The sequence below is a fragment of the Phaseolus vulgaris genome, chromosome 8 (genome assembly GCF_051622355.1).
Source record: "Phaseolus vulgaris cultivar YP4 chromosome 8, ASM5162235v1, whole genome shotgun sequence".
Taxonomy (NCBI): domain Eukaryota; kingdom Viridiplantae; phylum Streptophyta; class Magnoliopsida; order Fabales; family Fabaceae; genus Phaseolus; species Phaseolus vulgaris.
The window spans coordinates 61,794,675-61,807,315 of NC_143505.1; the positions used below are offsets into that span (position 1 = coordinate 61,794,675).

Below are 12,641 nucleotides of genomic sequence, written 5' to 3' on the forward strand. Positions count from 1 at the left end.
CCCCTTTTTCTTGTTGCACTCCCATACTTTCAAAATAATAATTTTACTCTTCTTTTCTTTATATCTCTATAAAATTTTCATAACACACTTTGAGGAATTCCGGGAACGGGACTTCTAAAATTTTTGGAATGAAATTTTTGAAATAGGATTTTTAAAATAGAAATTTTAGAATAAATTTTCAGAACAAGATTTACGTAATGAAATTTCATCAAATATATTTTAGAACATATATAATGTTTTCTAAAATACGTTTTTTTTAAATGATTTATCACAAGTGCATTGGCACTGCTTCGATGCTTCCACAAGTATGAGAAGCTAGAAAAAGAAATGTGTAGATCGTAAAGAAATATAGAACATAAAAAGCTAAAGTTCAAAATCACGATCACGATATTCAATTTTCGTATGAAGGGAATAAGGTAAATATTTATTAAATAACTTTATATAAAAAAAATAAAGGAAATATGACATTATAAAAAATTTAATAAACTATATTTTATTCTTCTCTCAAATAACAAACTTTTTCGATGGTCTACCCTATATTTGTTTCTTCTATGTTCTTGCTTTCTTTAGCCATTTTCCCTGTGATGATCAAAATAATATTTAAAAATTCTCAGTTTTAAGTGATTTGAAAATTTATTTTAATCGAACATGTTAATTCATGGAAAAATTTCACCTGGTTAAGATTATTTATAAATAAAATTAAATGATGCATAAAAAGATTGATAAACCAATCGTTTAATATATATATATATATAAGCACACATATATACATATGAACAATAAAAAAAAAAAAAGCTTTGAAAACGTAAACAGTGTAAAATAATTTTATTCGATATTTAATCTGCTTCAGAAAAAAGTAAGTATAATACATCATAGTGCCAAAAAAAAATTCAGACATTGTATTACGGAGAAGTTATCAAAACAATAATAGTAATGTTAGAAATAGTTCAATAAAACTATTATCATAAAATGCCCAAAATATTTAAATTTCAAAATAAAAAACTTACACTGAATATCATTTTAAAAACATTATTCATAAAAAAAACACATTTTAAGCTACTTTTGGTAAAAACAGTGATCGAGATATATTTATAAAAACTCCAGTTATATAAAATGGAAGAAAATTGGCACAAAAAAAACGGACACAAAAATTTGACATATAATAAAGAGAGTGAATCCTAGGTTAACAAAAGTTCAAATATTCCAAAATATAATAAAAACGAACACTAAATATAAAAAGACTGTGAAATCACACATTCTAAAAGGCAGTAGAAGTAGCAATGGAGTTAGATTTAATCGACTTCTTCCATCTTGCTGCCCTCGGCATCGGCATCGACATCCTCAAGAGGTGGCATGTCAGCATCAGCATCAGCAGCATCCTCGTCAATGCTGAGTCCAAGCTTGAGCATCCTGTGAATTCTGTTACCAAAAGTGTTGGGATCATCAAGGCTGAAGCCAGAAGTTAGAAGAGCAGTCTCGAACAGCAAGAGAACCAAATCCTTCACAGATTTATCATTCTTGTCAGCATCTGCACGCTTCCTCAGCTCATCCATGATGGGATTCTCAGGGTTAATTTCCATCGTCTTCTTGCTTGACATGTAACCAGCCATGCTGCTGTCCCTCAATGCCTGCGCCTTCATGATCCTTTCCATGTTGGCTGTCCACCCATATTCACCAGTCACCAGACAGCAAGGAGAATCAACCACACGATCAGACACCACAACCTTCTCCACCTTGTCACCCAATACATCCTTAATCACCTTGCAAAGACCGTCAAATTTATCCTTCAATTCTTCCTTCCTCTTCTTCTCGTCTTCACTCTCGTTAAGTTTCAGTCCTTCCTTAGTCGCAGACACCAACTTCTTTCCCTCAAATTCCTTAAGCTGACCAACAGCATATTCATCAATGGCATCCACCATGAATAGCACCTCATATCCCTTCTTTTTAAGCTTTTCCAAGAAGGGTGAATTCTCAACAGCTTTCCTGCTTTCACCGGTAATGTAGTAGATGTCACTCTGTCCTTCCTTCATCCTGGTCACATAGTCCTTCAGGCTTGTCATCTCATCACCGCTCTTGGTGGAGTGATACCTCAACAATTCAGCTAGCTTTGTCTTGTTCTGGGAATCCTCGTGAATACCCAATTTCAGGTTCTTAGAGAAGGCTTCGTAGAACTTGTTGTAATCTTCCTTGTTCTCAGCAATTTCAAAGAAAAGCTCAACGCACTTCTTAACCAAGTTCTTGCGGATGACCTTCAGGATCTTGTTTTGCTGCAACATTTCTCTGGAAATGTTGAGAGGAAGGTCCTCAGAATCCACAATACCCTTAACAAAGCTAAGATACTCTGGAATCAACTCTTCACAGTTGTCCATGATGAAGACTCTGCGTACGTAAAGTTTAATGTTGTTGGGCTTCTTCCTTGTGTCAAAGATATCAAAAGGTGCCCTCTTGGGGATAAAGAGGATAGCCTTAAACTCCAACTGACCCTCAACAGAGAAGTGCTTGACAGCCAAGTGTTCTTCCCAATCATTGGTAAGACTCTTGTAGAAAGCAGCATACTCTTCTTTGGCAATCTCTTCAGGTTTCCTCATCCAGATAGGCTTCTGTTTGTTCACCAGAGACCACTCATGAGACACCTCCTTAATTTTCTTCTTTTTCTTCTCCTCCTTCTCCTTATCCTCATCGACCTCTTCAACCTTACCCTCCTCTTCCTTCTTCTCTTCCTCATCCTCGTCATCAGAAATTTCCTTCTCAGTGGTCTTCTCAATCCAGAGAGAAATTGGATAACTGATGAATTCGGAATGCTTCTTTATCAAGTCCTTCAATCGACGCTCCTCAAGATACTCAAGTTGATCTTCCTTCAGATACAAAGTTATCTTGGTTCCCCTGCCAAGAGGCTCACTATCGTCCCTTGTCACAGTGAAGGACCCACCAGCTTGGGACTCCCAGACATACTGCTCGTCATCATTGTGCTTTGAGGTAACAATAACCTTCTCAGCTACAAGATAAGCCGAGTAGAAACCAACACCAAACTGACCAATCATGCTCACATCAGCACCTGCAGCCAGGGCTTCCATGAACTCCTTGGTTCCAGACCTTGCAATTGTACCCAAGTTGTTCACCAAATCTGTAACATAAAACGCACATGTTAAAAAAACATTACCATACAAGATCACCAATCTCACCAAGACTAACAAACCATCTTAACTTACCAGCCTTAGTCATGCCAATACCACTATCAATGATAGTCAATGTGTTGTTGGTCTTGTCAGGAATAATGTGGATGAACAGCTCTGGCTGCCCATCAAGCTTGCTCTTATCGGTAAGACTCTCGAATCTAATCTTGTCCAAAGCCTGTACAGGGAAAAACATGCCAGAAATCAGATATAACGCCAACAGAGATCAGCAAACATTCCTACATAGAATGTCACAAAAGGGTAATACCTCCTAATCAATCCAAACCATCCACTCCATTCGAAATATAAAAAAAAAAAAAACAGTATATTTCCACCCTTGTTTCGAGTGGAATGAGTAAAATACAGTTCACAGTACACTAATTCAGTGAAACCACAAACAATCCTAACAATGGTGTTCAAAACAAAACAGATAAAAAACAATCAAAACATTACACAAAAGATGTTTTAACAAATTCTATTGTAAAATGAAGTTCAACAATTTATTTTGTCGAAAGAAAATGGCGAACATTGATTTTGTTGGGTTAAGAATTTTAGTAACATTAAAAATGAACCATGCAAAAGCCTACCAACAACTCAAATAAAGTAGTAAAACAGGTACGGAACAGAATAAAAGAAGGTGGACGAAACCATTAAAATCCATTTTCTAACCATCAGGAATTAAAAGGAGAATTATCAGCATCGCTTTGGTGCGAAGCAACAACAACGGACAAAAACACAATATCGCAAATAGTAACTCAGCCAAATTAAGACCGCGTTAAATCAATCGCAATAAAATAAATTAAAAGCAGGCAAATAATAGAAATCACAGTTAATCGAAAAATATTTAAACTATAACACATCCAAAAAATCATGCAGATGTTTTTTTAGTAACATCATAAGAAAACTCAAACGATATGTAGAAGGACCACAGTAAAGGCCAGAAATGACGTAAAAAACAACAAAAACAACAAAGACAACAATAACCTAAAAGGAATGGTAAATACATGAATAATAAGCAGCAAAAAATGAAGGAGAGGAGAAAAAACGTTACATCAGAGGCATTGCTAATAAGTTCACGAAGGAAAATCTCTTTGTTGCTGTAGAAAGTGTTGATGATAAGACTGAGAAGCTGGTTGATCTCGGCCTGAAAAGCGAACGTCTCCGTCTCCGACATTTCGGATCTGCCTTCTGTGATCTTGAGATGCAGAAAAAGAGAGATTCAGGAAAAGAGAGAGTCGCAACGAAGAAGAAGGAAAGGAGATGGCGGAAGCGTGAGGAGTGTGAAGTTAAGTAGGAGTGCTTGGCTAGGGTTTGGGTCTTCTAGATCCTTCTCCGCTCTAACTACCAATAGTCATCGCATATATCGGACCCGACCCGACCCGACCCATTCCTATATTTGGGTCCATTTGGTGGGAGAAGCTCTATTCTGAGTTGTTTTTCTTCACCTTTTTAATTTTCATTTTTCCTTTCCACTCTGAAATATTTAACAATTAACATATTGTGTAAAAAGAAGGCTTCTGAAATAGTTTGAATATTTTAACATAATTTAAATAGTTTTTTTTTTCATATAAAATAAGTCAGAGCTTAAATTTAGATTAGATGAGTGTAAAATCACTATATAATACTAGAAGAATATTACATGTGTAAAGTTGATATAAAAAGTATTGCTAAGATTAATATCATAAAAGAATTTTGTGTAAAATTAAATATTATTTTTAATTTGAAATATCAAAATTTACTTATTATTTCATCTTTTTTTCTTTTGACCTGTTATTATGCTGTGTGCCTATTAAAAATGTAATGAACCATTTTGAGAAATTATTTAACTTACAAACATTTTAAGGGAAAAGTTGATAAAATTGACTTTTTCAAGTGTAGATTATATGATGAATATAATGACAAATTTAATTTATATGGTAAATTTAAAAACAATCCTAATTTACACTGTGAATATAGTGACAATTTTAGTATGAAGGTGATATATTGAAACAACAATTAAAGTGTCTTCATGTCAGTTTGTTTTTGTGAATAGTATTTAAAAAATATGACAGTGAAAAAGGAAGAGGGATTATATAAGAGTTATTGTATGTTTAAAGATAATTAATTGAAATTAATGAAATTTTAAGGTAGTTTTAGATTTAGTTACGCATTTTGGTTAGTGCTAGATTAGGGAAGTTAGTTTTGAGGTGTTGAAGCCCAAATAAGCGTGCTTCCCTTTTCACTTTCATATGGGCCGGGAACTCCTAAGCCCAAATCTATCACCAACCCAAATAACTTCTTTCGTGTGACCAGTGTGGGCCATTTCTTTTTCTACCTCCATGCATTTCTTCTTCAACTCTCTAAATATGAAAATTTCACTTTCTCCTTCTCAAATTATGTAATTCAGAAGTTAAAAGTATCTTCGTGAATTGTGCAACAAGGAAAAACTTTCAAATTAAACAATTAGCAAGTTATTTTTAATTTATGAATTACATTTTCATAATTTGAAAGTTATTTTGTTCTTAAAATTTATTTATAAAATTTACAAAATTGACTTCAGGATTGTATAATTTATAATTCATTTTTTACTTTTGAATTGCATAAATTGGATAAATTTTATCATCTTAATGTATTCTTCAACAATACTCGTCACTAAGAAGAAAACTATCACAAACATCGAGTTCATCGACAACGAAGTTGTTGTGTTCCTGACTTTAGTGAAGTGGTCACGAGCACCAAACATGATCTCAACCATTACTGGCACATTTATTTTATGAAAAAGGTCACATGGTTTTAAATTACATAATCCAAATTATTTTTTGGCTTTTGAACTGAATAATTTGAAATTATGCAAACTATAAGTATTTTTTTAAAGAAAAAATAACTTTTGAATTGTATAATTCAAAAGTTATTTTTCTTATAAATTGTGCAATGCGAGAGATTTATTGAACTATGTAGTCCAAATGAAACTTTTTAAAACGATAAAATAAAAAATTTCATATTAATGGAGATGTAAAAGAAATGTATGGACGTGCAAGAAGAAATATCCCATCGATATCTCTAAACCCTTGTGTCCAGCCCATATTAGATTTAAAATCCATAAGATTATTATATGGCAACTGCTTCCTGCACCCGATCAATTGTGACTGGCACCCGACACACTTTTAAAAATCCTAAAATGCCCTTGTCTTCTTCATTTACGGATAAAAATATCCAGAATTGCTCGTTGCTTACGGATAAAAATATCCGGAACTGATCGTTGCTTACGGATAAAAATATCCGGAAGTCACAATTGTGCCTACGGATAAAAATATCCGGAAGCCAGCCACAGTTGTGCCTACGGATAAAAATATCCGGACCCAACTATATTCTGGATAAAAATATCCGTAAGTCAAAACAAACTTATGGATAAAAATATCCGGACCCCAAACTCCCTTACGGATAAAAATATCCGCACCTCTCAAAAGTCACTTGCGGATAAAAATATCCACAACTCTCACTCACTTATGGATAAAAATATCCGGAACCATGACGTACCTTCGGATCTGGTGCTCTGCCTGCGATAATGGAGGTCACGGTGGGTGCAGAAGAATGGAGAAGAACGTCGCTCACGGTGGTTGGACAACAAGCTTGCTCACGGTGACTGCACAACACGGTGGCTTACGGTGGCTGCAGCAGGCACAATGAAATGGAAGAAGAGAAGAATAGGGTTGGTGCAGGTGATTGGGTGCATATCACAATTATAGTTTTCAGAATTTCATTAAAGATATATTCGTCTTTTACTATTAAGTGATTGGGTGCCAGTTATAATGTGTTGGGTGCAGGGAGAATGTGCCTTATTATATTCTTACATTAGTTTCAAAGACGGTTTAATAAGTCTTTCAAAATGTAATTTAATTTAGAATTTTAAAAAATGGGATTTAGGTGACAATATTAATATACATTCAGAGACTAAAACAATAATAATAATAATAAATTATTAAATTAAAAAAAGGGAACAACTGAAGAAGTAAAAACTTATTTAAAATAAAAACAGTATATTTTTAAAAACTAATTAGACAATCATACATATTTCCTGGAACCAAAGTTAGAGGAAAATAATATTGGTTACAGATATATTGCCAAAACTATATCGATCAACCATATAACATGAATTGAAAATTATTTTTTTTAACTAATTACGATTAATTAATTATATTTATGACTAATTTTTTCTATGATTTTATTTTGGTATAATTTTACTCTTTGCAACTATTTTATAATTCATGTTGTAAGAAAATAAGCACAAGTGCATTGGCACTGCTTCAGCTTCGATGCTTCCACGAAATTAACAAGCTAGACAATAAGAAAATAATTGTTTTTTTTTCTTTTTTTAAGATAAAAAAACTAAGAGGAAAAGCAAAAACCCTTATCAGCCTAATCACGTTACATATTATCTATAAATTACTGAAATATAGTAATTTTGTGCATTTGATTATTTATTATATATTATAGCTTTTAATTTTTATATATTTATTGATTCATTACATAGAAAATAAAAGGAGGTATTATTGTAATGTGTACTAGATATATCATATAAAACATAAAAAGCTAAAGTACAACATCACAATCACAATATACAATTTTAATACATAATGTTAGGTAAAGAGAATATTTGGAGAGTTTGAATGAAGGGAAAAAGGTATTTTAGTTTAATAACAAACCAAACAGTCCTTTTAATTAATGGGCTGCACAAGTCTTATTGATAGAAAAATCAAGGCTTCGGAATCTTTTGAAAGAAAAATTATATGAAAATTTGTAGGCAAAAGATGATGATAATGTGCACTTCATTCATGCTCTTCTCCTCAACTCATTATATTTTTAGGTTAAATATATTTTTTGTGGTTATATTTTTATGCAAAATTATTTTTTGTTTATTGTTGAAAATCTTACATCAACTAGAGATTAGAGTCTTTCATTGTATATAAGTGGGTGCAAACCTCACCTCATTGAGCCAGTTTTATGGGGTTGAGTTAGGCTTAGAGTTCACTTCGTAATATGGAGTCATTTCGATCCTATCCTAGCGAGTGTTTGTTGGGCTTATCAGACCACTGGCTATCGAGTCGTTGTCGGACCACTCATAAATCATTATCCCACCTCATGAGCGGGTTTTATGGGGTTGAGTTAGACTTAAAGTCTATTTTATAATATTTATAATCTAAATTTTAGATTCTCTGATACTTGTAGTAAGAAAACTATTGAAATAAGTCATTTTCAGTTTTTTTCTATATGACAAACAAATTTTTAATGTGAACTAGAATGTTGTAATATTTGATGCTAACTTATAACTGAGGTGAATATTAAAAATTTGTTTGTTAAATAAAAAAACACTGATAAGAACCACCCAAGTTGAAAAAAACATATTTAATCTATATTTTTTAATATTTTATTAATATATGATATTATTTATGGATTGAGTATAATTAAGTATTTTTATTTATTATTTCGTTAGTATAATATATTTAGGATTGTAAATCTAGATTTTATGGTAAAGTTCATTTTAATATTTTTTATAATAAATAATAGATCATTGGTACTTGTTTGGATCTTAACTTTCCATTTGTATATGATGGATTTGAGTCCATTTTTTTTGCCATAAAAGAATATTGGTTGAAATGAAAATTATTGTTGGATGCAGAATGACCATTATTATAATGTAACTTTCCACACATTAGATATAATAATTTATAGCATTTGGAAAGTGATTTGGGAGCAGAAACCAGAACTTACGGATATATGAATGATAGATAGGATCAGAGATTATCATTTGATATAATGTCATTCTTTTCAGTTCTTTCAATCATGTGAAACTCACTCTCACCCCATTTTTTTTTTTCTCTTAAATCAGAAATGCTTTTTTAGTACGAAATCGATCTATTCGCACATAAATGTATAAAATGACGTGATGTTAATAATTTATTTTCCTGTGCATTCTTCGTCATTTTCTGTATCTTTTTCTTATTTGGGTGATTAGTAGCTAAACAAATCGGTTCTTTCGTATCAAACTAGCAATTATCAGTTGGTTAATTAATAGGGTCTATTTATCTTTTGGAAGCATTAAAGCAACGTTAGGATATGGCATAATGTTTTTGATAATGGAATTATTGAAAGGATCGAGTAAAAATATGGATGAAAACTCACTTTGAAAGGTTTGAAAGAGTGTATGAGAAAAAACAAGTAAAATTAATGGAGAAATTGCACTCTAAATCTCTAAATCCCTTTCACATTTATTTTTTATAAAGATCTAAAATAATATTTTCTACGAGATTTAGTTGTGTTCTCATTTTTTACTTTAGATTTTTATCTTGACGTTTGGAATTCAGCGAAATACATATGTAAAAGGTTATCTGATATTTAAGTAAGTGTTTCGTATACTGATGCACTAAATACAATAATAATAACTGTTGTTGTATTTATTTATATAGTCTTCCTGGATTATTTTATTGTTGGATCGATATTAGCTTACTTATCATGATTTAAGAGTGTATTATTTAATTTTTTGTTGTGTTAATATATTTTTACTTTAATGTGTTTTTCTTATGACGGTCGATCGATACCGAATACTGAGATGTCCGAAAACCATTCGACCCCTTACGATACAGCATTGAATTGAATTAGGTCATGTGATGGGGTAGGTGATAAATCTCAATTATGGAGAAATTGACAGACATGGTCTTATCTCTATGATTTTGGGAAGCAATCACAAGTTGAAGGAATTGGGCAAATAATTAGAAAGAAACAAAGGTTTCAATTGTTCATAATATAGTCAAAGATTGGTGATGAGGATGGAGCATCCAAACGTGTGAACCGGGGAAGTGTAACTTGGCAGCTCTTCTTACATGATTTTTGGATGCCATGGATGGACCCAATGGCTTATTAATCAATTACCAATACTATAATCTTGATGCCATTTCTTTGTTGTTATGCTCATTATCATTATCATGATGATGTCAATAACAAATCATGGTTGGTTCCATCAATCTGTGCCATCATTATTGGGATTCAAAAGTCCACTTGATGTGCATCGAATTCACCACTTGCTGACTCTATTGCACGTGTGCCATGCATTAAGGACAAAAGTTCCTATGATGCTACACTGCCAATAGACCTCTCTCAAAAGGGTCCACCTCAATGCAAATCATAATCTTTCTACCTCCATTGATCTCAAATTTCCAGAAAATGGGGCACGGGGAGCCATTCTGTTTCTGTTCTGTGCTTACATTTGCTTCTATTATTGCAAGCTAAAGAGCTGGCTAAGGCAAACCAAACATAATAAACAAACACCAAGGAAAAAGGCTTAATTGAAGTGCATTAAATTCTCAAAAGAGGTAACATTATTGTTCATAATTATCTTACTCAGATAAAACTGTATAGAAGAATACTGAAAACGTAATAGATAGTAACTGTAATAATGGATAGTCGAGAAGGTCGAATTAGTCTCTTAATCCAATTACAATTTTTAAATTTACAACTAACTGTAATTAAGTTAGTTTAATGGTAAATCATGATTACAACATGATTGAATCCTCTTTTAAACTTTGAGCAGGTCCATGACAACTGAGGCCCATTCGAAAGATATAAATATCAGAGAAGATCCAACACTAGAGATCATTTTTTACTCTCAACTCACTGTATATTGTACTCGAACTAACTCGATCGTCAGAGTGTTTTTGCAGATTCTCCACTTATCTAGATAAGAAAAAGAACTAATCAAAGACCACCGTATCTGAAGACCATGAAGACCGAAAACGAAGACAAAAAAACCACTTTAAGAACAATCCGACCTTCTAAGAACAACTCGACCTTTTAAGAACAGTCACTAGTATTGTAAATGGCTTATTTTTTTTATAACCAAACAAAGACAGAGAGAGGGTACAAAGTACTCCAACCCTTCTTGTGTATACACAAAGACATGTCCAATGCTTTTATTCTCTCACCAACAAATTTTACCAAGCATCATATCCTGCTACTTACAATTCATATTGTCCACTCAGAGAATGAAAAGAAAGTTCCTCACCAACAAGAGAACCAAGTACAAGATCTGTACTTAGATAACTCAAATACACATTCAATGTCAGGATTCTCATTTTTCAAAACTTATTATTTTAATTATGTGAGTGGAATTACCCTGCTCTAATGGCCATATTCTTGAGCACAGACATATCAAATGGACCATTACAAGTACTGATAAAATAGCTACCGACAGTAGGAACATAATGGAATGAGAGTGGTGGTGATTGAGCACTCTATTGTTAGTCAAATTTGAATTTTCCACTGATGTTGTTTGTTCAAATAGATTATAGATATTTTCCTCTCTTGAGCATGAACCTAGCTAGTTAACAATCTATACTTAGGGAATCTAAAGAAAAGCTACCTATATAAACTCTCTTTTCCCTGTGTATGCAATTAATTTGTTTTCCTAAAAGTAAAAAGCTGAAACCTGACACTCACTTTTAATAAACAAACACATATAAAGAGAACCAGTGGAGCTGGGGGAAGGTTTATTATAATCTTATAAAGGAAAGGAATACCATAAAATGCTGATAAACAATTTTTGCTTCAATTCAAATAAAAGGTGCACCATTATGACAGCCTCAGCAGCATGTAGTCATTGTTTTTAAATATTACTGCCATAGCAATTCCTGCAATTAAAATTTTGATTCATGTCACCATGTGGCAGGCTATTTTCTTTGTAAGAGATTAGCTTATGCATATATTGTGCATTCATGTGGAATCCAACACTAGAATGTGATTTAGATTTAAAAAATATGATTCCCATGTCAAATCTAATTTTCATTCGTGTTTGATGTACTTCAACATCAGTTGAAAGTTTCACATCAGATAAAAATGAGATAAAAATGAATAAGATGAACTAGAAAGAAACACATTTTTTTTTCTCTAATCTTCCTTTATCATTTACCGAATTCGTCTTGGCAAGTGATGATCCAAAAGGGTCTTCTTGTTTTCATACATAAGTAGCTGCTGGGTGAAAAATGACATCATTATTTATGAGTACTTCAAACCTATGTAGTACAAAATAATTTCTAAAATGTAGGATACGAAAACACAGATCTATATATTATTATGAATTATATAAATTGATAATAAAGATTTATGTGCAAAAGTATGTTTCATTTTATTTTTAAACGGAAAGACATTTCTCATAACTGGTTCAAAATGATTTGTTTTTTATTTTTATAATCATAATAAAAATTTATACAATAAATTTGAGTTTCTTAAAAAATTAATGTATTTATTCCTTTTAAAATTGTGTTAAAATCGTGTTAGAATTATCAGAATTCAACAAATATTTTTTGAATTGAACATACATGTTATACGAGTGTCCATGTTCGATACATGTGTCTGACATAGTCATACCATTTAAGAGGTGTGTCCGAGTCTCATAGCTATAAACATGATTGTTCATAGCATGCCCCATGGTAAGACTTT

General features: G+C 32.2%; 1 protein-coding gene across 1 annotated transcript; it reads right to left on the reverse strand.

Moving 5' to 3' along the window:
• Positions 1 to 1,141: 1,141 nt before the first annotated feature.
• LOC137826159 (heat shock cognate protein 80) lies at positions 1,142 to 4,435 on the reverse strand. The gene is made up of 3 exons (XM_068632027.2): positions 4,225 to 4,435; positions 3,210 to 3,351; positions 1,142 to 3,124 (listed from the first exon to the last, which is right to left on the reverse strand). The coding sequence occupies exons 1-3, from the start codon at positions 4,345 to 4,347 to the stop codon at positions 1,293 to 1,295; spliced, it is 2,097 nt and encodes a 698-aa protein (XP_068488128.2). The 5' UTR covers positions 4,348 to 4,435; the 3' UTR covers positions 1,142 to 1,292.
• Between the last annotated feature and the right edge of the window lie 8,206 nt (positions 4,436 to 12,641).

What these genes read in the sequence shown, in the direction of transcription:
- LOC137826159 (XM_068632027.2), bottom strand. Translation starts at nt 4,347, where the DNA reads ATGTCGGAGACGGAGACGTTCGCTTTTCAGGCCGAGATCAACCAGCTT. An exon ending in TTATTAGCAATGCCTCTGAT is followed by an intron (nt 3,352 to 4,224) that starts GTAACGTTTTTT and finishes TTCCCTGTACAG; the next exon opens with GCTTTGGACAAGATTAGATT. An exon ending in TATTGGCATGACTAAGGCTG is followed by an intron (nt 3,125 to 3,209) that starts GTAAGTTAAGAT and finishes TTTATGTTACAG; the next exon opens with ATTTGGTGAACAACTTGGGT.